Source organism: Hippocampus guttulatus, chromosome 7, assembly GCF_054856545.1.
Source record: "Hippocampus guttulatus isolate MCC_2025c chromosome 7, RoL_Hgut_1.0, whole genome shotgun sequence".
In the NCBI taxonomy this organism is placed as follows: Eukaryota; Metazoa; Chordata; class Actinopteri; order Syngnathiformes; family Syngnathidae; genus Hippocampus; species Hippocampus guttulatus.
In genome coordinates, this window is record NC_141267.1 from 18,449,498 (window position 1) to 18,475,825 (window position 26,328).

General features: G+C 42.4%; 7 protein-coding genes across 8 annotated transcripts; 2 read left to right on the plus strand and 5 right to left on the minus strand.

The window, feature by feature from the left end:
* Positions 1-24: 24 nt before the first annotated feature.
* slc35d1a (solute carrier family 35 member D1a) lies at positions 25-6,389 on the minus strand. Its single transcript, XM_086116218.1, has 12 exons — positions 6,111-6,389; positions 5,905-5,938; positions 5,722-5,808; positions 5,564-5,631; positions 5,415-5,486; positions 5,267-5,335; positions 4,843-4,945; positions 3,914-4,006; positions 3,591-3,658; positions 2,990-3,068; positions 2,199-2,281; positions 25-1,347 (listed from the first exon to the last, which is right to left on the minus strand). Exons 1-12 carry the CDS (start codon positions 6,218-6,220, stop codon positions 1,242-1,244), a joined length of 972 nt encoding a protein of 323 aa, XP_085972344.1. The 5' UTR covers positions 6,221-6,389; the 3' UTR covers positions 25-1,241.
* A 768-nt stretch (positions 6,390-7,157) lies between these two features.
* Positions 7,158-8,938, plus strand: aqp12 (aquaporin 12). 2 transcript variants are annotated; one of them, XM_086116217.1, is made up of 3 exons: positions 7,158-7,752; positions 8,467-8,583; positions 8,696-8,938. In XM_086116217.1, exons 1-3 carry the CDS (start codon positions 7,158-7,160, stop codon positions 8,821-8,823), a joined length of 840 nt encoding a protein of 279 aa, XP_085972343.1. In that variant the 3' UTR covers positions 8,824-8,938. The 2 variants fall into 2 exon arrangements, with proteins under 2 accessions (XP_085972343.1, XP_085972342.1); XM_086116216.1 differs by having other exon boundaries at positions 8,467-8,938.
* On the minus strand, positions 8,886-10,658 carry rpp21 (ribonuclease P subunit p21). The gene is made up of 5 exons (XM_086116225.1): positions 10,515-10,658; positions 10,295-10,395; positions 9,741-9,820; positions 9,511-9,645; positions 8,886-9,352 (listed from the first exon to the last, which is right to left on the minus strand). The coding sequence occupies exons 1-5, from the start codon at positions 10,569-10,571 to the stop codon at positions 9,246-9,248; spliced, it is 480 nt and encodes a 159-aa protein (XP_085972351.1). The 5' UTR covers positions 10,572-10,658; the 3' UTR covers positions 8,886-9,245.
* Positions 10,659-11,210: 552 nt separating this feature from the next.
* On the minus strand, positions 11,211-18,301 carry pak2b (p21 protein (Cdc42/Rac)-activated kinase 2b). Its single transcript, XM_086116231.1, has 16 exons — positions 18,250-18,301; positions 18,061-18,133; positions 16,854-17,220; positions 16,671-16,777; positions 16,325-16,475; positions 16,173-16,204; positions 15,660-15,773; positions 15,438-15,570; positions 15,115-15,178; positions 14,284-14,332; positions 13,903-14,015; positions 13,700-13,817; positions 13,524-13,623; positions 12,785-12,981; positions 12,511-12,648; positions 11,211-11,908 (listed from the first exon to the last, which is right to left on the minus strand). The coding sequence occupies exons 3-16, from the start codon at positions 17,041-17,043 to the stop codon at positions 11,822-11,824; spliced, it is 1,593 nt and encodes a 530-aa protein (XP_085972357.1). The 5' UTR covers positions 17,044-17,220; positions 18,061-18,133; positions 18,250-18,301; the 3' UTR covers positions 11,211-11,821.
* Positions 18,302-18,491: 190 nt separating this feature from the next.
* On the minus strand, positions 18,492-20,910 carry pigx (phosphatidylinositol glycan anchor biosynthesis, class X). The gene is made up of 6 exons (XM_086116722.1): positions 20,760-20,910; positions 20,573-20,654; positions 20,317-20,455; positions 19,821-20,034; positions 19,631-19,731; positions 18,492-19,521 (listed from the first exon to the last, which is right to left on the minus strand). Exons 1-6 carry the CDS (start codon positions 20,827-20,829, stop codon positions 19,384-19,386), a joined length of 744 nt encoding a protein of 247 aa, XP_085972848.1. The 5' UTR covers positions 20,830-20,910; the 3' UTR covers positions 18,492-19,383.
* A 204-nt stretch (positions 20,911-21,114) lies between these two features.
* On the plus strand, positions 21,115-22,236 carry cep19 (centrosomal protein 19). Its single transcript, XM_086115316.1, has 2 exons — positions 21,115-21,315; positions 21,564-22,236. Exons 1-2 carry the CDS (start codon positions 21,186-21,188, stop codon positions 21,908-21,910), a joined length of 477 nt encoding a protein of 158 aa, XP_085971442.1. The 5' UTR covers positions 21,115-21,185; the 3' UTR covers positions 21,911-22,236.
* On the minus strand, positions 22,183-26,296 carry ing5a (inhibitor of growth family, member 5a). The gene is made up of 8 exons (XM_086115312.1): positions 26,122-26,296; positions 25,323-25,394; positions 24,924-25,090; positions 24,517-24,628; positions 24,316-24,415; positions 24,011-24,146; positions 23,832-23,893; positions 22,183-23,764 (listed from the first exon to the last, which is right to left on the minus strand). The coding sequence occupies exons 1-8, from the start codon at positions 26,156-26,158 to the stop codon at positions 23,725-23,727; spliced, it is 726 nt and encodes a 241-aa protein (XP_085971438.1). The 5' UTR covers positions 26,159-26,296; the 3' UTR covers positions 22,183-23,724.
* Between the last annotated feature and the right edge of the window lie 32 nt (positions 26,297-26,328).

Genomic DNA, 26,328 nt, shown 5'->3' on the forward strand with positions numbered 1-26,328 from the left:
CGAGAATCAAGAATCCACAGCAAATTGGAAAAAGACCAAAAAGGCTCATCTTTTAATTCAATGACAGGAACAAATGTTACATTGGAAAGCATTTTTGTAAAAAAGAAAAAAAGTACAGTACCAAAGCCACACTTGAAATTCATTCATAGAGGACCTTCAAAAAAAAAAAGCCAACAAATAATAAAACCCTCAATTTTTATTCGAGGTGGTGAGGCGGGCTGATAAGACGACAACAGCTCACCACACGCACGTCCACATTTTGTAGCATGAACTGATCAGGCTAAAAGTAAACATTTCTTTTTCCACTTTGTCCCGATGTTGTAACAGTGCATGTGCAAAAAAAACATGGTAACAGACTAAACGAGTGCAGAGAAAACATGACAAGGCATCCATGTTAAATGTGACATTGTAAACTGCTCAGAGACAGACGTCTCACAATTGATAATTGATCGAATTCATAAAATTGCCCATATCCTTTGGAATTTCAGCCTCCGAAGAGTAAATAATCAGATTTTAATAAGACATTGGCAGACCACCTTGCTTTTATTTTGGAAAACAATTTGCCTATTTCCTGGCATTGTTACAGACCAAACCAGGAAGTGGATCAATCCATTTATGAGAGAGAGAGGGGGGGGGGGTGTGTCCATCTCTTACGAAAATAATGGCCATTTGCAACTGTCATCAAGAAATAGCCCACAACTCTGCGCAGTAATGGTGGGCGGGGGGGGGGGTATTTTGCACTAAACTCTAAAGCAAAATTATTTCTTATCTGATTAATTTTTGGAATTATCGATCCAATAATAAAAACATGAATTAAAAACTATTCTCGGCCACCATGGGTGCAGGTAAACAAAGCAGATGTCAGCTGTCATAATTTGGATACAAATGTGGATTCTTTGATTTGGTTAGCTGAAGAGTGCGAATGGATATGATGATTATGGAGCATAATTTCTGACATGAATAAAATGCTGGCGGCTCATGACAACACTTGACGGGGAGGGCGAGAAACAGCAGGCACTCTTGTGTGCGTTTCTCCAATAAAATGTCTATAAAAGTTCCATAAATATTTTTCCCTTCTCAATACTTAAAAAAATAGGAAGACTACTGTCTCTTTAAAAAAAAACTAAGAATAATCGTAACCCTCTTTGCCAATGATGATTCTGAACCATCAGTTCCTCCTCAAGACATAAAGCGTTTCAAAGAAGGACACGCGCATGAGCAAGAGGAAACCGAATCCAGCGTCATACAACCACCTTGCCCTTGATGTCCATTTTGGTGCTTTCGCTGAAATTGCTAGACTGCTCCTCGCGCAGCGTGATGTACGAATATACCAGGCTGGCTGCGATGCTGCCGGCACAAAAGTCATGCGCATGTCACAACATATGAAAGCCGCAATACAGAAATGCCGCTCGGTAAGTTTTGACAGCATTTACTTCTCTTGAGATATATATATATATATATATTCCTTTCGATACACTTAAAATAATACAACCAAGTCAAACACACAATATTAGGAGAAATTGATAACACCATTTTATAAAGTGTAAAATGTACCTTGAGACTGCCCCCCCCCAAAAAAAGCAGGATTACAGCAGATGATGATCAATAATTTTCAACAAAAAAACGAAGCCATTCTGAAATACGTTTTTTTTCTTTACAATTTTGACAATCTCAAACTAAATTGTTATGCCGCCATCCTGTGTTCGATAGTGGAATTACACAGAATTAAACACGATTACTTTGTAAATATGCTATGAATGGTGTGACGTCACTAAGTAGAAAAAAGTCTGCATCATGAGGGGAAAACCCCCGCAGGACTGACATTCAACTCTAGCCGTGCGTTTTTTAGTCCCATCTGTCCATCCATTTTCGAACGCGCTGATCCTCGCGGGGTTGCGGGCGTGCTGGAGCCTATTTAGTCGTACACCTAAATAAATAATTTCACCACCAAAAGCCCTCTCTCAGGTTTGTTTTTGTTCCGTTTGAAATATGACAAAGTCGCTTTTCTGCTTGACATGTTTGATACAAACATGCTTATATTGTGACAGAACGCAGTCTTCTGCGGGTCTCGAAAGATCAGTTCAAATGCTCTAAAATGGCGGACAATTTTGGGAACTTGGCTTTGAAAATGTTTTTTTTTTTTAAAGATGTTTAAAAAAAATCATCCCCTGCTTTAGAACAAACACGGTGTTCGTTACCTTATGTTCAAACCTATGAAGTTGGTCCAGGAGAAGATGTAGTCGCCAATGAACACCATTCCAATGTACGTCACCAGGACATTCTGAAAAAGGAGTGGGAAGAGTTCAATTTTGCCATGGCAGTGCAACCTCGAAAACAAAGCTCACCTTGTTTGGATTTCAAAAGCTCAATTTCCCCTTGGAATTAATGGTAACTATACAACGTGTTTTAATGTGTGTGTGTGTGTGTTTTTTTAATGGTCAAAACAACTACGACATTAAACGAATGTATGCGAGCTTGTAAATGTAAAACACCACTGACTGACTGACAAAATTAGCATCTGTGTCACAGTGTTGCTGACTTTTAACAACATATTTGAACACTAAAGACAACAGTTTTCAGGTGTCTGATCTGTATACTCGACCCAAAAAAAATTAAAAGAATAAGAATAAAATAAAATTCGGCAGCTTAGTTTGACCTTACGAGTTTCATCACCAAATTACATGTAGGACGTCTATGTATTATACTGACCCCTGGTGGTCAAAGCGTGCACAGCAGATATGCAAACTGAATTCAATCGTCAGATGGCCATTCATCAGTTTGTTAGTCCGTCAGTGAGCTTTCGTCACGTTGCACGGTGTAGTGTCCGTTTATCTGTGGTGGGCTGCCACAAATGAATTTTGCGATTTAGATTTAGGCGCCCCCTTAAATATCTAACCACCGTATGATATTAATTTTATTATCCCCCCCCGGAGATGGTATCGATTCTGAATGATTTGACAAGAGAGGTATCGCTTGTACTGCCGCTCACCTTAATGCAGCCCAATATGGTGGTAGTAAGTGCAGAGTTGTAGTGTGTACAAAACACGATGGAGTACATGAGGACAAACCTGCGCACACACAAAAGATGGCAAAGAGTTGGTCATATTAAACCTACAACAGAGAGTGTCGTCAAAAAGACAAAAGATAGAGATCATTTCAATTTAGAGCAACAAGCGATGCCATACGTGTGCGTATGAACGCACGCACGACGAAATACTACTATTAGTACTCCCAAAGAGCTTGCAAATAGTTTGTCAGGTTTATCAAATGAAAAATTATTACACTGGTGACTCATTGTAAATACCTTATCTTGCCATCCAAAGTACATTTTTATTGTTTTGTTGGCATTATGTGATTGGATGAGCAAGACAAGACGGGGCGGGGTTGGGCCAATTGTTTGGTGAGGGCGAACAGTTGCGTGGGCAGCTCGTTAACAACTGAGAAAATATCAAGGACATCGTCCATAACTCGAACTCAAAGTAACTATGATCACCTTAGCGCCCCCCCCCAAAAAAAAACAACAACAACAACAAAAAAAAGTTGTTTAACACCTCGTGGGCACGCACGTCACATAGCCACCCTCTTCTTACCCCATAACGCAGGACAGGAAGAACTGTATGAGGAAGAACACGTCAGACCAGCCGTCGTAGTCCATGGCCTGTTCACACACAAACATCCGAACTTTTAAAACGATAGACTGCAGGGACTAGCAACGCGCAGTGACTTCATGAAAAAAAAAAAAAAGGTACATAATGGGCAGCTTTGTCTTTCTCACTTAACGGGGCCTCATATGGGAAAAGCAGCAGAGGCAGCCAGCTTGCCCGTGAACAAGAAAGCGCTCTCACAGGCGCACGTACGAGCACGAAACTCTCTCGAAGGAAGTCCGCCGCCCGGCGTTTTCACTCTGGCTTACCTTCTGGATGTCCCCAGTCATGTGAGCCAGCAGTAGAGTGGGTAAGATCATAAATAATGCGTTGTAATACACCAAGCCGTATTTGCCCAGCTCCTGTGGAACACATAAACAAGAGAGGAAATGTAACATTGGGTTTTAGTGCAAAAAAAACGGGAGACCAAAAATGCTTGAGCTCAGACTGGCACCCGCCGTCGCCGTTTCCTAATTGTGTTGACGCACCCATCGAGTTGCGCTTGGATTTGAAACTCCGACTTGAAACTTTTTACTTTAAAATGGCTTACTTTAACTAGAGTCCTGCATTGTTTGGGATCGCTTTTGGTTACAGTACTGCCTGATTTTGTCAGTGTCAGTTGTTTTGTTTTTTTCCTAACTTTTGCGATAGTCGTGTCTGTTTTTGTTCCATTTCTTTTTTTAATGGCTTTTATCAGTCATATTTTTGTTCCATTTTTACGCAAGTCTGAGAGAGCCGTAGTCTACAACTAAACTATGCTAATGCAGTCATAAAGTCAAAAGTGGAGAAAATATTTGTATGAAAAACTCCCAAGTCGGGAAAGCCAAACGGTCAAATGAAAAACAAAAACCACGCCGAATAAGCGTACGACCATACGTTATCGAATTTGAAACCTTGCATGTCAAGACTGTAAACTGATTGTCACAAATGTAGCCACTGTCCAATGAATAGCAAGTATCTGTAAATATGGCGAGTTTGCATTTTTTTTAATGCCAAAACACCCAAGTTAGCGTGTTCTTTTTTTTTTTTATTAAGAAAACAACATAGCCAGTCAAAGAATGCAGAGTTATTTGAGGACAGATGAAGGACAGGTCGCCTCATCTCCTTCCCAAAAGGCGATAACCACACCGCGCCTCCCCCTCTGCACCCCCCCCCCCCAAACAATGACTGCTATTCACAGGCAGTCACCGCCACATACCTTGGCCTCCAATTTCTGCTTGACGAAAGCACCGTTGGCCGCCGTAAGCACATCATTGAGGAGGATGCAGACGTAGCCTTGCAGGTCAAAGGACATGTCGGCGCTGCGAAACACAATTGTGTTGACGTCTTGGAAGGACAGACGTACGAGAACACGTTTTCATAACAAGGGCGCATTCACTTTGTAATTCATACAGATGAACGTTCTGTGATTCTTATGAACACCACTAGTGGTAGACTTACTGGAGAGGAAACGAATTTACGGTTAGCCGCGCAAGTTAGCTGGTTATCAGACTCGGTAGCAAGTCTCTCGTGTTTTTTATTTCGCCAATAATAGATAAGATAACTCTCATAGCTGTTTGCAAATGTTCATTTCAAAACATTGCTGTGTGACTAATGCAGTTGAAAATAATGAATTCATTTACCTCGCAGCGATGAAGGCCCCAAGTATCATTGCAAAGACCGTCAGCTGGACTGACCTGGAGAATTTCTTCCTGTCAAAATTAGGAATAGATGCCACGACGTGAAACCCAATCTCCAGCCCAAAATTGAGCTCAAATACAAAGTGCTTACTTGAGCAGGAATCCCTCAGCCAACATCGTGAACAAGATGGAGAATCTCCTGAGCACAGTAAACATCGGCAAGCTGGTGCAAACAAGAGTAGTATAGTCAAATAAAAGCATGGATTCGAATTCACTTCCATCCAACCACGGATATCTTACTTGAGCCTTTTGGTTCCATACAGACCACTAATCTGATTGCCCACATATAGGAGAGGTAGGGGAAATGTCTAAAGAAGGAAAAAAAAGTGGAGGTGTAATTTAACTACAGATGCAAAAGAAGGCTTAAGAACACAATGGACAGGTGGTTTTGGTTTCACCTTGAGAGGTACTTTCTTATCCAAGTCTGGGAAGCTGATCACCCTCGCTGCCTTGGCCACCCGCAGGACAACCACCGTCGCCAACATCTGCACACACGCACGCACACGTTCGAGGAAAAACAGCTGCATCTCAGCTACAAGTCAATGACACATGTGTTTAGAGGAAATTGTTGCGAAACTCACTTGCCCAATCCCAACGCATATCGACGAAGGGAACCTGGGAACATGGAGGTCCGTGAGTGCAGATAAAATCAGCTAAAAGTGTGTTAAATGTACTCCCAAGTTACACCTTGTGAGAGTGGTAGGTGGCCATTTAAACGGCAACATCCAAAGTTGCCTTGAGCTAACCTGGCTAATAACTTAGCTTGGGTTCTCTCGCGCCGACTTACCGGTAGTTGGTGAGCACGCTCTTGTTCACCATGACGATGACGAACGAACTGAGCGCGTAAAAGCCGGCGGCTAATAGCTTCAAGAGGACCGTCGGAGGTTTGTCCGCCATCCCCGAGGAGTTGTCATTCCGCACTGTGGACGGTCGGCCTCGGCCGCCCTGCCATTGAGTCGCTGCCTGCTTGGCACGCGTGCACGCAAGCAAGTACGCAAGTGCGTAACCACGACTCTTCCGCACTCGTTTTACCCGCCTCCAGAAACGTTTACATCAACCACTGTATCCCTACATTATGCATTTAATATCGCAGAAATGTCAAAAGTGGGGTTGGTGAAGATAACCTTGAGATATAGGGGATGTATGTCGCGTTTTTAACGCGCTTCTACATTGTGACAAGACTTTAGCCCTTACTAAAAAGCAGTCTGGGGTGGGCGCACACGTGATCTCAGTATCCAATCACAATGTAGGCTTCAAGCCGCGGACCAGCTGACCGACGCGTCTACCTGGCGGCCATATTGGCAGGGGCGACTTTCCCGTCAGTCAACCCATCCATCCATCTTCTAATCCGGTTATTTTCATGAGGGCCCCAGGCGTGCTGGAGCCTGTATTTAGAACACATAGACAAACATTCACACTCATAGTCACACCTAGGCGGGAATTTAGAGTGTTCAATTTAACTCCCATGCATGTTTTTGGAATGCGGGACGAAACGGGAGGACCCGGAGAAAACCCAGGCACGGGGAGACCATGCAAACTCCACACAGGAAGACCAGGACCTGGTATCGAACCCTGCACCGTGAGGTCGACCGACATGCTAACTAGTTGACTGGCGTTCTAAAAAAATTCAAACATTTTAGAAATCAGCATCTCTGACTAAAATTTGCTTTTGGGCAGTGTCATTGGATGTTAATTTTGTGACCTGCCTGCTGACCTGACCTTGCACAAAGGCCCGTGTGTATTTTGGCAGGTGTCAGCGGTCTGCCACGTCTGATAAGAAGCGCGTGGCTTTGCGGGCGCCACGTTGTCAGAAGTGAGAGAACCCTTTGTGAACATGTCGGGACTCAATGCCTCTCTGGGCTACTTTGTGGCATGCGTGGTTTTGGCGGCCTCGCTGCAGGCGCCTCTGAAAAGGTGGCCGCGGCTTGCCTTCCTATCCGAGTTGTCGTCGTCGTTCATGTTAGTGGCGTGCCGGCTGGAGGTTCAGACCATCGTGGAGGTGGGTGAGTGGGCCGGGGGCTTGGGCCCGGACGTGACGCTGACCATTTTGTTGGCGGTACTACTGGTCCACGGTGCGGTCTGTGGCGACCATTCGGGGAATCCAAGCGTGAGCGCGATAAAGTTCCTTCAGCTGGACGCCGCTGCGCTGGCCACCGTCCTGGCCCTCGCTTCCCAATTCCTGGGGGCCCACCTGGCCATGCTGGCGGCGGAGTACTACTGGAGCCTGGAGCTGACCGACATGCACATGATCAAGAACCTGATGGCCAGGGAGTGCAGCACGTCGTTGCTGGTCTCACCCATACAGGGCTTCTTCACTGAGGGAGTGTGCGCGCTCCTCTTTCACCTGGTGCACCTCTTCCTGAGACGGAGGAGCGCTCTCGTCCGGGTGCCCGCGGGAGCCATATTACTCACCTTCCTGTCACACATAGGTATGCAGACAGGTGTCCTGTATTTTAGCGTAACAATTTTCAAAATGTGGTACAAGTAGTCGTAGTAGTTTTTTTTTTTTTAATCAAGTACAGTACATGTTTTTGATTTTTTGCATCTATAGCACATTATTTTAGTTCTAAAGTACAGTTAAAAAAAAAATTCAATTCGGTAACAAGAAATGTGCTTTTTATGACTACAGCTTTAGCCTCTGCCTTTTCATGACTGCATTTTGCAATTATAGTGTTATTTGAAGATATATATATGAAGATATAAGAAATATTTTTTGAGGTGAAAATTTTGGAAATTATTGCGTGATAAATAAATCTTATTTTTAGTGGGGAGAAAAGGTGTTGTTTTTTTTTTTACTTTCAAAAGGTTTTAGGGGAAAAGTTGGATATTTTTGAAAATATAGCGAAAAGAAATCTTACTTTTGATTAAAAAGAGCTGTCTATATTTGACCAAAAATGTCATATTTGATTTAAAAAAATCTGACTTTGGTGTAAAAAGTCACACTTAAAAAAAAAACATTTTTTGAAGAATTTATTTTTTAAGGTTTTCTTTGCAAGAATAAAAAACTAAAACTAAAAACAGAATCCTGCCAATGATATGTACATTATATTTGAGAACATAAGCGATATTTTTGAAAAAAAAAAGAAAACTACATTTGATGTCTAAACTGTGATGAAATAATGCAATGTTTTTTCCGTTTGCAGCCAAAGGTTACACGTCATCTTACATCAATCCCTCGCTAGCTTACGGCCTCACTTTCTACTGCTCTGGATTCACCTTTGTAGAATACGCGCTCGTCTACTGGCTGGCCCCCATCACAGGTAAACTGCATTCACGTACATACCGTCTGTGTGTGTGCGTGTATATTATGCAGAGTGTCTGCCCATCTATCCAGCGTTACGTCCACACAAGTGAGTCTGTGTGCATTTCCAGGAATGATGTTGGCCCTCCTTTTGTACATGGGCCACATCCCAAGGATCTTTGCCAAGAACCTGCTCTATTTTCACAAGACGCGTTTCCGGGCGCCAAAAGGAGGAGAAAAAGAGAAGAAGAAGAAATGAACGCCAGTCCGTTTTGTTTTTTTGTCTTTCTTTTTTAACAACATTCAAATGCTACATGAAATCGAGAATAAACAAATGTTGCTCGTTTTCAATAAAGCTAATTTGAAAAAAATGATGGGTAGGGTGTGGAATCTTTGCTTTGGCCTGACCACACAAACAGAAAATAGCAAAGATTTTCAGGAAGGAAAAAAACCCCCTCTCTCACTCTCTCTCTTTTTGAGGGGAACGCCATTCATTTTTGAAAAAAATAAAAAAATAGATAACATTTTATGCACGTTCCCCCAAGGATGATGAGGGGTATTAAAAATAACAGCGACGATAACCTGTTCAAGTTACCATAGAGCGGATTTCAATAAATAAAATGACGTTGATTTTTCAGTTGTGGTATAACAAAAGGGTTTGTAAACTTGTATTACACTCCATCATGGAGGTGTTTGCTCAACAGTGGCTGTACTTGTGCTGGGGTTGGAAGAATTGGACCGAGCAGGTTTGCTCTTTTTGGGCTGACTTTGAACAGGTGCATTTTGATCTGTGGAAAGGAAGCAACAAAAATATAAGTGATAAATGTTTTTGTTTTATCGATGGAAAATCCGTACCACTTTTGCTTGGATGGATTTTTTTTTTCTGAACGTAATTCATTCACATAAATGCAGGGATCCACGTTACATACAAAAAATGAGATATAACCTGGCTGTTTTTGTTGAGCCTGAGATTCCGGTCGGTCCTGCCATAAACAATAATCCGGGTTGTTCAGTAGGGACTTGCTCTGCTTACAGCTGAGACAGCGTAGAACTGTGATGCGCCTCTTCTTGCCCCTTTTCCCTGGCGGAGGTGCAACCATAATAAAAGTTATCGTCAGTCAACAACATCTAGTTTGATTCCTTGAGGTGGGGAGGGACTGGGTAAGTGGGGCTTACGTTGTCTGGTTGTTGCTGTCAAACCTGGGACGAGTAGGGTGCAACACTTCTTGCATATTGTTCTTTTCACGGATGGATCTCTGCAGAAATTAAAATTGCAATTTGAGATTAAGTTGGAATATTATCCTAATAATTGTTTATTATAAAGTTTTTGAGGCAAAAAAGTAAGGTTTTCGTGAAGTCATATTTTTATGTAAAAAAATACATTTTAGTAGAAAAGATGGAATGAAAACATTTTGTGTTTCCGATGGAAAAAAATATTTTGAGAAAAAAATATTGCAATTTCAGGAACAAATACCGGTACATGATTTGGTAAAAAAAAAAAAGATCAGAAAAAGTTGTAAAATTCATAAAAAGAACAATACGTACATTTTGTGAGAAAAATTGCAATATTTTCAAAATCCGTAACTGAGAAAACATATTTTCAAGAAAAAAAGACACCTCAGAGGAAAAAAGGTCGGATAATATTTTGAAAAAGCTACAGGAAGTTGTTATCATTTATAACTTCGCCTTCAAAACAAAACGGTTTTCGGAGGCCGCTATCGCTAACTTACTGTCGCAGAACGAGACGTTTTGCTATAGTCCGCTGAGTAAAGCAGTAGAAACGAGCCAGCTCCACGTTATTCGGGTTTTGGTTCAAAACACAATGAGCAGCCTGTCAAAAAAAGAGGAAAAAGTGACGGCACATCGATAGAGCGAAACCAACTACTGTAGCTTGTAATAAGCGGCCAGCTAATTGGAAACAAGTTTCTATTCCGAATGTTTTTCACTGACCTGGTAGAGATAATTCAGTCTAAGGTACGCTTCTTTATCCTTAACGTGCCCAGACATGACACAAAAATGCTGTGAAATAATCTAAAAGTGACTGGTCAATTCTGTTTTTCGTGTCCGTGGTCGAACGACGTTTTAATCCTTCTTTTAAACGATTCAATACAGCATCCGAGTATTTCTTGTCAAAATAAAAGCGAAAGCTAACCGGCGGTCACATTTCTCAAAAGTTAAAATGTTTATTAGGAAGTCGTATATTGTCTTCAGACTATAGATGTATTAGAAAATGTATGCAGATTTTCAGGAAAAAAATCGGTATACTTTACAGAGATTAAAAAAGGCAAATGTTTTGGAGAGAATTAGTATTTTCTTTCACTAAGTACATATATTTGAGAGCTAACAAATACATTTGAGAAAAAGTATTTTTGGGAAAAAAAACATTCAATTTCCAGAAAAAAATGTATCATGGGCAAAATGTTACATTTTTGAGGGCGTTTTTTTTTTTTAGAAGTAAGTTGTTTATTGTGTATGTTTTCATGTGCGCAGTTGTCGTTTCAATAACTTTTATATGCACGGATAGGGTTTTTTTTTTTCCTATGGTCAGCTTTCAGCAGTGAACCTGGATGAAATGATTTGAAACAATCAATCACATCTGGCCAAGTAATCATCACAATGATGGACCACTAATGACAGACAACAGCATACAATTTTTCCACTTTTATTATCAACAATAGAGAGGAAAATATAAACCATGTCCATGTAAAACCAACTTGCCTGTAAGGTGCACCTCTGCTATCAAGGGACTAACGTGGTACAGTAGCTCTGTCGTGTGTGTGTGTGAAGTCAACAAAAAGACACCTTTGTGCTCTTGAATGTTTCCTATAAAAGCAGTCAAATGAAATTGTAGGACGAGAGACAGAGATTCAAGTATCAAAAGAACTAAAAAGACGCTGACAGAGCTGAGGAAGGTAAAATTACAAAAAATAAGTAAAAATCAACAATACATTAGGCAACACTTTTGCATTTGTTTAAGGCAGTCGATTAAAAAAAAACATAACAACAACAACACTAGAAAACTAGGACGAGGCATCATCTTCATTAAATACTAGCCCAGTCCTAACCAGAGTTTATCAGAGACTTCATATGGACAGCGGATGATGTATGTGTGTGTGTGTGTATCTTTTCATGCTTGATATTTTTTTGGTCTTCTTCACAGTGATTTTTTTTGAATGTTTATACTCTCAACATTTTGTCTGGCACAAATTCTGAATAGTTGGCACGTGGCGGCTGTGTGTGCGTGCGTAGGGGTCTTCTTAACGATTGCCTTTCATGGCTTCCTTGGCGGCCAGGATGAGCGGTGTGAGGCTGGACAGAGGCTTGGCCAGCTTCAGGAAGGGATGCTGTGTTTCCCCCACCCCCCAAAAAACAACAAACAAACAAACAAACAAACAAAAACAGATTAATAAAGGTGCAAGAAGCGATTAACAGTGGCCAAGCAGCCTACTTTCAATGTCCAATCCTTCGAATGAAGATCAAATTTAGCCATGCAGCCCACTTACTTCAGTTATCGGGTCAAAAGAGCATTTAAAATATCGACGATCCAGCCAGGAATAATGGTTGCTTGAATTTACCTTTTGTAAAACGGGTGAATTCAAATATTGTATTTTCTTTATCATGTCATTACATAATTGACTTATTGTCAGTAATAACATTTTTAAAAGTGGTATTCATAACATAGACAAATGCAGATATACTTTGGTATAGCTTTTATTTAACATAATTGGTTAGTTATAATTAAAACAATTAAAATCAACTACTCCACATACTGTTGAGGACCCTGCTAAAAATATTATTTTTCACTAGGACGCATACTGTAAATTGACTTTTCAGCCTGTTGGGGCCCTTTAAAAAGGCAACGGATTTTTTTTCCAAAATAATATTAAAAGTAATAATAATTAAAAAAACAACGGCAGGGCTCCTTTTAACGGGATCGTTTCGTCACCTGCAGGAGCTCTTTGCCTCCGCCTCGCTTCTCCACGTCCATCTCCAAGCATCGGTTGAGGAAGTCTCGGAAGACCGGCGACAGCTTCTCGGGGTTCTGCAGCTCGGGTGTCCCATTGGTGGCGATTAGATACAAGGCCTGCGAAGACAAGGGGAGACATCCAATCGGGGAGGTGGCGGCGGAGTGATTCCAAGAGTGACGACGGCAAGACTTTTCGTGCGCCAAATCGGGAACACAATTCAAGTTGTCACATTCTTCACATGCTTGTACTCACTCGGAGGGGATTCTCGTTCAGGTATGGGGGCTCTCCCTCCACCATCTCGATGGCCATGATGCCCAGCGACCAGATGTCCACTTTGGGCCCGTAGGCTTTGCGGGTTACCACCTCGGGGGCCATCCAGTAGGGCGTGCCCACCATGGTGCTGCGCTTGCTCTGCTCCGGAGTGATCTGGGCGCAGAAGCCGAAGTCGGCTGCCGGGGGGGAAATGACACATTTACTTCCTCGGATCAGACGACAGGATCCTGTACTGGACTATTTTAGCATTTAAGGAAGATTTCCTTTTTTTTTTGGAGGGAGAAGGGGGGGGGGGGGTTCTTTTCTTTTGTGGGACATATAAAATCGAACTGAATATTTAACATTTGGAACTTTCTGGGCTTTACATCTTGTTCAAGCCATTCCGTATGGAAAGATTTCACCTGAAGTGCAACAAATTGTGCGTCGCTGGTCAAAAGATGATCAGTTGAAGCGGGTACAAGTCAAAATATTAAAAATTGAAAAAAAAATTCTCGATTTCATCGTATAGACCAGACACAGTCGCGTAAGTGTAAAGCCCCGATTTGACTTAATTGGTCCAACAATGATTTATTTACGCCAACGAACGTTCATCTATCTACGCCGGCGACAAATCGAAACAGGAAGAACAATTAAATGCTCTCAATTTGAACACTTTCCGTCCAAAAGAACTTTGCCAGGATCCTTTCATTGCTTCGGATCACTGCGGTCCACAACTCACTCAGCTTGACGGAGCCGTCCATGCCGAGCAGCACGTTGTCGCTCTTAATGTCTCTGTGGATGACCTGGTTGGCGTGCAGGAAGTCCAAGGCTTGTAAACACTGCGACGAGTAAGGTGGGAGGTTATTATGACTCTCTTCATTCCCCCCCACCCCCATTTATTAGAAACTTGCACACCTCTCTGCAGACGGCAGCGATCTGGGCTTCGTCCATGCACGTCTCCGTGACCACGTCGGTGAGTGAGCCGCCCGCCAGGTACTCCATCACCACAAACAGCTCCTCCCCCATCAGGAAACTGAAACCCACACATAAGCAGTGTCTCACGTGAGGTGCTCTTTTTTTTTTTTTTTGGACAAGTGGTATTGTTACCCGGGGTTCACCTGTCGAGGAAGTTGACAATGTTGGGGTTCTTGAGCTCCTTCATCACCAGGATCTCGTTGATGATCAGCTCCTTCTTGGGCTGCTTCTGGAGGTTGATCTGTTTAATGGCCACCTAACGCGCAGGCGACACGACACACACTTGAACGGTGCGCATCGACGGAATTTCAGTATGCTTGACAATCCTGGGGTGGGGGGGGGGGGGACCACAACATATTCCAGGAACATCCTACAATTTTTTAATATTGATATGTTCCATATGCACCTTTTATGCGTCAGTTTACCAAAAGTAATCCGTCACTGTGGCGGAGACCTTGGGGACTTATCAATAATTTAAGAGGTTTTGAATGGCAGTCAGGCGATACTTTATTCGCTCTTCTTACCTCTTGCCCCGTGGCGACGTCGATGGCGGTGAAGACTGTTCCAGAAGCTCTGCAAGAGCAGACAATGCATTAACGATGGCACATGTCCTGAGGATGGCTCAAAAGAGTCCTATTCAATCTTAAAAATGTTCGCCAAAAGTGACGGTGTGAAACATCAGCGGTTCGTCTTTTTAGGGAAGCGCAAGCATCGGTTGTCTTGTCTTCTTTTGAGAAAGTGACAACAAGTGCAACAGTTAAAGAGTGTGAATGATGACGGCATCGGTTCTTTCTTTGGCTCCATCGGAAACACCCGATGGAGACATGTTGCCGTTTAAAATAAGGTGACAAGGTTGAACACGCTGCCCAAAAGTACAGGCGGAGCTTCGACACATTTCTTGACCGAGTAAAATGTGTCGCTACGGCATGAGGCGGTTTTACTTCCTGTGACTTCCCGCACGTTCTTTCCAGGAACTCTGTAAGCCTTTGAACCGTTCCGAAAAATACCACAAAGTGGTGCCTTGTAGTGACGAGTACCCCAGCTCGCAAGTGAAAACTGAACATCTAATCTTGTAATAATCAGACTTTCAAAAGTTGGCAATTTTATTTATGTATTTATATTGGGGCGGGGGGGGGGGGGGGGGTTTGCATTGCGACTCAAAACGTCAGTTGCACAATGGCTTCGTATAGATCGCAGTTTGTGAGAATTGTGGTTTTGGGGTAGATGGAACAGATCAATGGCATTTCATTTTAAAAGGGGAAAACGGAATGAATTGAACAAGCATTCAAAGTAGCACTAAACATTTACTCCCGCCCCGCCCTTGTCCATATGCGATACAAAAATAAACTCCTCACCCCTGTCCAATTTTCTCATATCTGGTGTATTTCTTCTTGGGGTCGCCAATGCTGACTATAGTTCCTGTGAAGGAGAGAGTGAAACAGGTACTTGGAAAAAATAATAATAATAATAAAAAATGGGGTGGGGGGATGCCATCATGTAGAAAATTAAGTGCCAGGAGATGAACTAAATGCTTATTTAAACAAAAATGTATTTTTGTCAACAATTGCAATGAATATTTCTCACACTAAGTGCGCAAACACATCGAACAACCGTTTCAGAGCGCAAAATGTTTCATCAACGGAAACTTTGAATTCGGGTTGAACGGGATGAGATTTACTCAGTTTGTCCATGATCTCCTCGTCGGACATTTTGCCCTTCTTTTTCTGTCTGTCAGCAGCCTTGGATGCGGCATCGCCGTCCGTGCTCAGGCTGGGCGCGGGGAGAGGCTCGATGACGGAGCGCGTGTACACCTGGCCGCACATGGGAAAACAAACAAAAACAGCGTACAGGAAATCGTTTTACAGCCCGACATAACGAGGCGTCATCGTCGTCGCCTCACGCTCTTGGTGTGTTCCGGTCTGGGAGCCACGGCGGGAGGCGGGGCTTCGTCGTCATCGTCGTCGTCGATGTCTTTGATAGTCGGAGATGTTGGCTCGGCGCCTTTTTTGACTGGCTGAATTCCAGGAAATGAGAAGAGATCGTGGTCATGAGAGTTAGGAAAAGAAACAAAATAACAAAAACTATCATTGTCAAATACACGTAACTCGGTGAAACTACACTTTCTCTTTTTACATTTTCAAGATAATGATTTTTCTCCGACCGTCAAAAATAAATAAATAAACATTCATTAAATCTGACAGAATTTACAAAACACAGGCTCAAACTGAAAAAAAACCCCAAAACATCACAAGTAATAAAAATCATAGCCTTGGAAGAGAGCAGTTTGAATTTTGATGAGATGCTCTGGTTAAAAAAAAAAAAAAAAAATCATGTTTATTATGAATGCACATAATAGCATTAGCATGAACATTTGTCTCTCAGCATTCAGTTCTAGAAGTCACAAAATACTTACAGACTGCGGCCCTGGAGTGAATGCTTCTTTTTCTGTGAAAGAACAAATCGAAAAGTGCTTCACAACTTCTTGTCATCTCATAGCAAGTTCGGCGTTTCCTGCGAAAGGACACCTCGCGCACCGACGACTTCAGATCACTCGTGTGGACTCACCAGAGGATGAGAAGCTGAGGTACTTCTGCCGCCCGTTGCCCGTGGAGTCGTAGAACTTGAGGACATCGAGCACGGCCTGCGGGTTCTTCTTCTGCTCTGACTTGGTGATGTTTGACGTCTGCAGGAGTCGCGCCCACTGCTCCGGCATACCCTGACGGGTGCGGCAAGATGGACGCTTGATGCAAAACGAATGCACGGCGTTCCTCCACTAGGCTACATTTTTAAGATGTCATTTTTATGGTTCTAGTGGACAATGTTTAGATGAATTCATGGAGCCACCCAAGCTCCAGTGGAAACTGACAACTCCTGTCATAACGTGTGGCCGGCAGAAAAGATTCCTACTCACAGTGAATTCTCCTGTGACAGCATCAAAGCCAACATGAATGGTGTGTTCAAAATCTGAAGGCGGGGAAATTTCTGGTCTCTCTTTGTCTCGATCTTTCTTTCTTCCGCCTAAGAGTAGCAAAAATTTTGAATAGCAAACCGATTAGGTTTTTTTTAAGGCTCTAAAAGCTATACTACTGCTCACCTTTTTCTGCCCCAGAAAATATGGAGATGATCTTGCTACGAGGCTTTCTCTCCTCAGGCACCGATGGCAGTGGCTTGGAGCTGTGATTCGCCGAGAGCGAGTCTTTACTGGAGCTGGTGCTGAAGATAGTGCTGCTCATGCGGACCGGCGGGGCGGGGGGCTTGTCCTCGGGGTCGCCGTTGTCGCACATCGCTCACGCACGAGATTGTTTGTGTTGTTTTCACAGGAGATGATGATGAGGGGGTGGGGGGGAGGCGAGGACGGACAGGGCGGCAAACGGAGAGGGAGGATCACATCAGCATGAAGCACACGTGTGCTCATGCATCACCTCAGGATGTGCAGGCAGGAGAGGAAGGAAGAACGATACCTAGGAAAAAAACAAAACAATAAATGGTTACACATGGGATACTTGTAGCCAAAGAAATAACCTGGTCTTGTTGCAAAAAACCAACATGATTTCATGACCTTTTAACCTGAAAAAGACACATTGTAGCATTAAAGCACATAGGGGGAACTAACATGGACTTGATCAAAGGTGGCAAGAGTAGTCACTCTCTGTGCTTAAGAAGAAAAACAGATAATGTATTCTCTTGCACATCAGATTTTCATAATAATAATAATTTTAATAATATATGTAATAGTAATATTTCTGAATTGAAGGTTATGTTGCGCATGGTTAAGTAAATTGAAAGTATATTTTACGTAGGCCTAATTCAAACTTTTTTTCTCTGTGTATGTTTGACCAAAATAAACGTATTTAATTCAAAGGCCCGTTGGGAGAGCGTGTCCTTCGTGAATTACTGTACAGGGCGGCTAGCGGGATAACATTAGCATCCGCTACTTTATGGCCAACAAGCGGACGAACTCCAAGCTATCTTTAGCCTATTAGCTTGGAGCTAGCACGCCCCTTAGCTCGAAGCTAAACACCGATGTGGTTCACTGCCAATTGGGCGACAACGGCGCTAGCGCGAAGCTAGCATCAGCTTCGATAACCCAATTTAGCCGACGCGCTGACGTTAGCATCTGAACTGATTGGCCATCGACCGCTATTTAGCATCCAGCTAATGCTAACTACTCCATAACAACTTACTCATAATGAAATGGTGGGTTAAAAAGATGAATGTCGTTTTTTGTTAAAGGAATTTGAAATTGGTTAAAAGGCTGGCAGAGCATCCAGCGCAAACCCGCTTTCTCGTCACTTTCTCACCGGAGAGCCTCCACGGCAGTTAAAACGTGAACAGAACTTCTCGACTCCCTGCGGTCATTCGTTCCTTCGGTGCCTTAAAAGATGTTCGTTAGTCCAAGAAAATTAAAGTACGTCATCTGAAACTCTGCCATAAATAAGATCAAGTTAAAAAAAGGTGACAACTATTTATAGTGCAACTTTTTCACCCACTTCTGTCTTTTTGGGGCCCTTCAATGATAATTCAGCTATGGCGAGAAGGGGGAAGCGGAACCAACCAGCGACTAGTGATGGGCCGTGGTGGGAAGTAACGAAGCATATTCCGTTACGTCTTACTATACTTCGTTACTATGATCAAGTTTTTAATGTGTCTATTTTACTAAAGTATTCTTTTTTTCAGACGGCTTTTTGCTTTTACTCCCAACGTGAAAAAAAGAAATACGTGCCAGCCTCCATTGGTCAACTCAAGTCAGCTTTATTGTCAATTATGCTCTATGTACAACATGCATACCATAAGAACCACCAGCATTTTTGTTATTTGTTTATTTAACAGAACAACATTTTTATTGTGGAAAAAGCATCCTACCAATTTCACTTTCACAAAAAAACGCATTTAAAAATAAACAAACAACCCAAAAGAAGCAGGTCAACCCTCAGCCCTAAAACTCACCGGAAGCTGTTTGCGATCAGCAGTCTGCAATTGCAGTTTCCGATCAGAGCTGTTGCGATGTATCTTTTTAAAATAATTTTTCAGATTCAGTTTGTTTCATCAGCAAAACACCGACCGTTGGCACTGGCAAAGAATGGGAATATAGAGCGCCAGGGAAGCATTTTAAAACGGTACACGTGAGCTATGACAAGTAATATTCATATATATATGTATATGTATATATAAATAAAAACTACACGCAAACTTCACAGCTGGTGATTGATCTATCCACATAACCTTAATGATGACACACTACGTGACAATAAGCTCAGTGGCCACTTCCCTCTGAGAACATCCTGTTCAAAGATTTGCAATGGTGAGACGAGGTGCGGTCTTGATCTCATGATGTCAAAATGTGAACAGCAAGATGACAAGAACTGTTTAAAAATACCGAACATTTCTATCAAACTAGGAAACCTACTGGTCCATTCGTGGATATCCCCAGATTTTTTCGAATGGTGCATCCTTATAAATCGCGGCAACAAACCACTTCCTGGACCAGCGCTGATTCAGGAAGTCGTTCGACTATTGCTGCAATTTCCGAACATATCTGAAGCGCGGAGACTTCTGCACATTACTGGTTGTTTTGGAGCATTCACCAAGTTGACATGATCTGTACTTGCAAGCAGCACAGCGTTTTAAACAATCCGCTGCTTCCATATGTATTTGGACAGCGCCCAACAGCATATCATGGTGACGGCCAGCGTCACGCCGCACACGGGCCTCACCAGAGAACCGTTGCCCACTGGCAAACGCAAGATCACGTCGCCAGGCCGCTGCAGGAAAACAGTAGTAATGTTTAAAAAAAAAATCTCTGAAAATATGGATCCCCCACCCCCAGGTAGTATTTCAATTGTATTGCCATGAAATCTGAAAGCGAATTACCTGCTTCTGTTGCACTTGAATCCACAGACACATGCTCGTATTGTCAGCGGTGCAGGGCGCTTCCGTTGCTGTGTGAGACTCCAAATCATCTAGCTGTGAACCTGCAAAAAAATAAAATAAAAAAAAGAGCGTCAAATGATGAACATTTGCTGTTTGTCTCTTTCCGAAAAAATACAACTACCGTACTTACATTTCTCTGTGCGCAAAAGCAGCTTTGGGGGTTCTATGGCGATAGATTCAAAGGTTTCCCCGTGAAAGGAGGGCTGGTGATAGCGCCCGTGGATGGGGATGCTAATGTTGAGCACACCGAGAATTTGTTCACTGAAGGCAGGATAAACGTAGGTGACGAATCCAGAGGTCTTGTGTGCTGGCACCTCCAGGTCAATGGCCGAATCCACTAATATCTGACAAAGATAAATGCAAACAATTACTACTATAGAGTATTCGGGGTAGCCGTACAAGAAAAAAATTGATAAAAAGAATTAATATTATGACTTTTCCCCACCGTTTGACAACATTCCTGTAAAATGATGACGGCATTCTCATAATATTGCTTTACTTTTGATTATTATTAATAGTAGATTTTTTTTGTACCTTACAACTTAAGTCTCAAAATTTCGATTTTGTTCTCATAAGATTACAATTTGGTGTTGGTAAGAGAAAAAGTGAGTGCTGTTTGTGCTTACCTGCCAATCAACTGCATCGCTGAGGAAAGCAAGTTGGTAGGGGTCCACATAGACCCCACTGGGCCATGTGTGAAGCAGCAAAAGTCGGACGTCCTTGAACGCGCTACCAAGCTGGAGCTCAACTGTTGTCTCTAACTCCCTAAAACAAACATGACCTCATCATTTTTAATCCTTCATATCAAGAAGCACTGAGGTGTTTTGAGTCCTCATTGTGATGTTAAAATTCTAAGCCTAAAGACAAGATAGATATTCATACATATGAAAGCCCTTGTTCTTGATCACTATTGAAACCGCAGTTGACTGGAGCCGCTGCTTCAGAACAGCGCAACTGTTGTCGCCTACAGAAAAATATTAAAGTTAGGTTATAAAACACAGCGGGTATATTTATGGGAAATTGATTAGGTTTACTCCGAGGTCTGAAGGTAGCAGGTATGGCATCTTACCCTTCACAGTCAAATAAGGACATGTTAATGAAATCGTTATGAAAAATGGATAGAACAGTGTAAAATGCATCAAATACTTTTCGTAATTGTATGTTTAAGCAACAAATGCAATAGAATGCTTCTTTAATTTGTTTGCGGAAGTGTGACTCGAAGGACCCTTTTTAGCATTAGGCAACCGATAGTGCTGCCTAATTAAAAGTAGTTATAGTCAAACATTAAACGCAGAATATTGTGTTAAAAGAGTTATTTATGGATAAAATATTCGCAAACATATTTCTAAAAAAGTGTAAACATCAGGACATTTTCCGATTTATGGTTATTTTTTTACATTAAAGTCAGGCATGATTTGGCCAAAAGAGAGAAGGGTCCTAAGTGGCTGTTGCTAGGCTACTAGGTTTGTTGTACTTCGAGAAACATTGACTAAAAATGCTTTTCGAGGCGAAGCGTTGTGGAGTGTGCTTCAGCCCACCTTCCATAGTCTTGGTTTATGAAAACACAGAGACCAACAAAGTGAGAAAACGAGTGATTCCTGTGCGAAACTTCTCGCAGTATTCCGGTACGCTCAACGATTTGTTACTACACATCACATTTTCCCCTCGAAAATTTATTTGAAAAACCACCAAACTTAATGCCACAAAAAGTAAAGTAATGGTGATCTGTCTCGATTTATTTAATTGGATCTTTTGCCATTTCGTGGAAGAAAATGTAATTGTTATAGTGAATTTTAACTTCATCCTGAAATTGCACAATAGTTGATGCAAAAACACGTCAGATAAGAGGAAGTCATTATTTTATCCATTGCAGATTATAGCCTCGCCGCCGAAAGGCTGAAAAACCACCCCCGGCACAAGGACTACCTGCAGGGGGTCTCCCAGAGCCAGCTGGAGAGGCTGCACATTATTTTGCGTGACCACCTGCGGGGCATCAGTTTGGAGCGTAGCCTGGCGTCGTTGCAGGTAGACCCGGAAGAGGACCTCAACAAGCTCGACGACGACGTGCTTGCTCGCAAGAAGAGCCACATGGATGAGCTGTTCGAAAGGAACCGGACACACAGAGAGGACCCTGATTTTGTTTATGACTTGGAGGTGGATTTTGGCAAAGCAGCCGATGAAAAATGCAGCTGGGATGAAGAATCTGCTGATGGATTTTAGTGTTTCCCCAATGCAATTTTTGATGAACTAAAATGCTGTAGAACAGGGCTTCTCAAGCCTTTTGGATGAAGAGTATGGACCTCTTATACAGGAGACATTTTTCCAAGGATGAAAATTGCCAATTTGGAATTATGAATGAGCTCCAGATATGCTGTCACTGAAGTAAAAAAAAAAAGCAAAGCAAACCCCCCCACCCCCCAAAAAAACACGGTTATAAAATATATAAGACAGTTACATAAGATATAAAAAAATGTACACAATGACAGACAGCAGACGAATAACAGAGGACATTTATTTGATATATAAAATATTGAAGATACAAAATACATTGCTTTTGGCTCTTTATCTGTGGCTTACATGACGTGCGTTCAGTCGACCATGAGAGAAGACACTTTAAGTGATTAAACGCTTCGTTAATGGACAACCCCCCCCCACAAAAAAATAGACAAACGATGAACTGATATATCTTTTCCATATAATGTGAGGTTTGAAATGAGATTTAAAAATATTAACTTTGCCGTGTCAAACCTCGAAAAGGGGAACGCTCATCAAAAGTGCTTTTAATACCACCGACTACCAGAACCACGATACATTCAACAAGGTCACGTTTTTATTCATTTCCGCTAAAAAGAAAATTAATAAAAATCAAACGAGGAACATCACGTTTTACAGGTTTGGTTTGAGCAGATATCCGATCTTGTTTAAATATCAGTGCTTGGAGGTAGTCGGTCAACGAAATATCTGACACTCTTTTCAGTTCACCGCCACAAATTGCAGCGAGGACATTAGAAAAAAAAAGAAAAAGCTTAATTTCTCAGCAGGCTTTTTATAAAAATAACTCTCATAAGTTGAACTTTCAAAACATCCTCGAGTATGTTACAAACAAAGTAGACTGCCCAAAAACTGGAGGAGCTGCAATTCTACAAGTGAGCGTCAAGATGTTCCAATTAAATACTTGTGTTCCGGCACTGCATCACTCGCGATACACCATGTCAAAAGTGAATTTGAAAGCCACTTGGTGCGATCATCCTCAAACGGAGCTATTAGGCATATAACGGTACGTGTCTTCATGTTTGGATGTTTGGGTACAGAACATTCAAGTTCCCGCATGGACCGGATTTGGTCCGGGGGCGGGGGGAACGTGTGACTGCTTCCTGCTCTAGTCGACGATGTAAACAAATATAGTGCGGCCCAGCGTCTGGCTTGCGAGAGGTTTTTGGGCAGTATGTCAAGGTGCAGCATCATACAAATCTAAATACCATAAAATTAGATTTAAATTGATTAAAAGAGAAGACAAATAATTGACTCTACACTGCCCCCCCCCCCCCAAAAAGAAGACAAATTAATGAGGTTGTGCTTCCGACAAAGAAGACAAACTTGATGTTGGATTTTCCCCAAAAGAAGGAAAATTATAAAATATGAAAGAATCAAAATGGTGTGCCTGCAAGCTGTTCCCTATTTTTCAACGCTAATTTAAAATGTACTGATTTAGGATTTTTTTCATTTCTTGGAGGATTTACTGCGAACACTTTGCAGTTTTTACGTTTGATTTTAAGCCATTAAAAATGTTCCCTGCTGACCCAAAAGAAAAGCACTTTCAGATGATGTATTTTCTTCCCTTACCGTAATCAACGTGAACCGAAGCGCGACCTTTAAACCACGATTTTTGCTGTACCGTTACACCCGTAGCAGCTACACTCCCAAAATCCACATTGAGTCGTTCGAAGCAAGCTTGTACAAAGAGGAGCGAAAATATAGATTTCTGGATATAATCACACTATTTTACTACCGCAATATCATAAATGTATTTCTTCTTATTTCTTCTTCTTGTCTTGAGTGCATCGCGGACAAAACCTGAAGGGCGAGACAAGAGCTTGAGTATCAAAACGAATGAGGGCAAGACGATTTACCGCTTCCTCACCATTTTCCTTTGGGCTTGGTGGCGAGGTCGACGCAGGCGAAGTGAAACCACTCGATGGGACACTGGCAACGAAAAATTCGACACGCGACAAAGAGTTTTAGGTCTTCCGTATATTCTATTCGATAAACACGACTCGCAACAGGTAGGATTGGTCAGCATTTCGTCACACGAGAGCTTACGTCGGGGTTGTCGCAGCCGATCATCTCCCCGTACGACACCTGGTGGCAAAGACAGTAGGTGGGCTCGTTGGGGTCCACCGGCATGTCCAGCACGTCTGACGGCTGCATGGGCAGCAGGGCGTCGCTCAAGTCTGGGCTGCGAGTCGGGACGTTTTGTGTTGATCAGAAGAAAAAATTCACAGGTGACAACAAGCACCATTCAGAGGAGATTCTCTGCATTTGCCATCGTCCGCATGGACTGTTACGTATTTCTAGCTAAACAATTAAAAATGATTGGTGATGGTTCTATTAAAAAATAGACAAACCTGTTTTTCATCTTTTTCTTTTTAGGAGAATCCTCATCCGAACCTTTCCTTCCTCGCCCCCGTGAGCCACGTTTCTCTCGGAGGCCGCGGGACTCTGCTTCTGTTAACCCCCCCACCCCCCATAAATAAATAAAATTCCTAATAATGTGTGATTTTTTTTTCTCCCCTCCAAAATGGAGGCTCCGCGACAACTCTACTGACTTTTCAACGCTCGTCCATCTGTGCTTTCGTAGCCGCTCACTTCCAGTTTCTCCTTCAGCTCGTTCTCGAAGCGCGCCAGGTCGGCGTCCAGCCGCCGGATGTGTTTGTCCACCTGTGTCAACAAAGCGCACGCAAGGTTTTCCGCCTGCATGCTTGGTTCACAGATCTACTCAAATGATTCAATCACAATAACAGTGAAATGATCAAAATAATACAAAATGAAACATGCATACAAACAAGTTTAAAAAAAAATCGAATTCCATCCGAAATTCAGTGCCTGCTTTGGCCTGGACTGTTCACATGTCGAGAGTTCACTGTAATCGAAACAAACAAAAAGACAAAAAAACAAAAAAAAACAACAACAGGAAAAAAGCCAAATGAATAAATTTAAAGTGTGTGGGACCAACCATCTCGTAGGTCTGCATGGCCAGCTGCACTTTGTCGTCGCTGAACTCTTTGCACTTGCTGTAGGCGCTTTGGATTTTCTGCAAATGCTCCACTCGCTGCTCTGACGCCAAGTTTTTCACCTTGGCTATGTACTCCTCGGCCAACTTGTTGATCTCAACCTTCTTTTCTGGGAGGAGACCATATTTGGATATTTTTGCATCATTTCAACATAATTTTAGCCATGCCTGCATTCAATTTAGTGTAGACGTGGGGTGTGTCACTAGGAATTTTAACAATACGCCAAAATTCATGAAACAACCATACGGCAACATGTGGACGGCATTTGTGGCAAGCTTTGGCAGGCCTCGACAACCGACATGAAGGGCCAAAACTGGCAGAAACATGATTTAAATGATCACCTTCAGTCCTGTTGTCCAGGTCTCGCATCAGTGTAAAGTTCCTCTGCAGTTCACATGGCAGGTTTTCGATACCTAAATGCAGATGACATTTTAACATATAGTTACATCAGTTGCTTCTTTCTTGATATGAGCACATCTTATAATACATGTCATTTATAAATAGGTCAGTCACTCTTAATTTTTTTTTTTGCACTAAGAGTCACTCCGACTACCAGAGAGATATTTCCTCTGTGTACTTTTGACAATTAAGAGATACTAATTATTAGTGTGCTTCTTGTTTAACATAAACAAATCCTAGACGACATATCTTACTTCCCAGATGTTTTGGTTTACACTGCTGCAATGCATAATAATGACAGCTATTTCCAAGATTTCTCTTTATTTAGCCACATGGTATTAGATTGTAAATAGATACACATAGCATGGATCTAGAATTGATCGATCTGGCCGGCGCGTAAATGGTTACTGAAAAAAAGGCGGCTGGCAGAACCAACAGGTTGCAAGAGCATGCTGGGCATTAAACGTGACTCGGGGAACATAACACTCAGAACAAGCGACGTGTCTAAAACAGGCACTTAAAACACGCCACTGACCATTTTACGACGCCGTAGCTAACTTAATTCACATGTTGTTAACTTAGAGCGGCGGTAGGCGAGGTTGCTAAATGCTAAACTAGCCCGCGGGCTGACAGCGCCTTGCTGTCACTTTACAGCCCGCCACGAGAATGAGTCCTCACATTCATTTAAATAGGCGTAAAACGGTCAAAGTATTCGTTTCATTGTGCGTAGCGGATACTCACTGTCTAGATAATGTTCCAAGTATATTGCAGTCGCCATTTCGGATTAGTTGCGTGAAGCTTGCTGCATGTGACGTCACGTCGTTAGTTCTGCCAAATTGTGGGGCAGCAGTAGCCGAGTGGGGTTTGTTTTGGAACACGAGAGCGACCGCCGGAGAGTGGCGAGCGGAAGCATATGGTACAGTAGTACAAGTACAACCGAATACGACT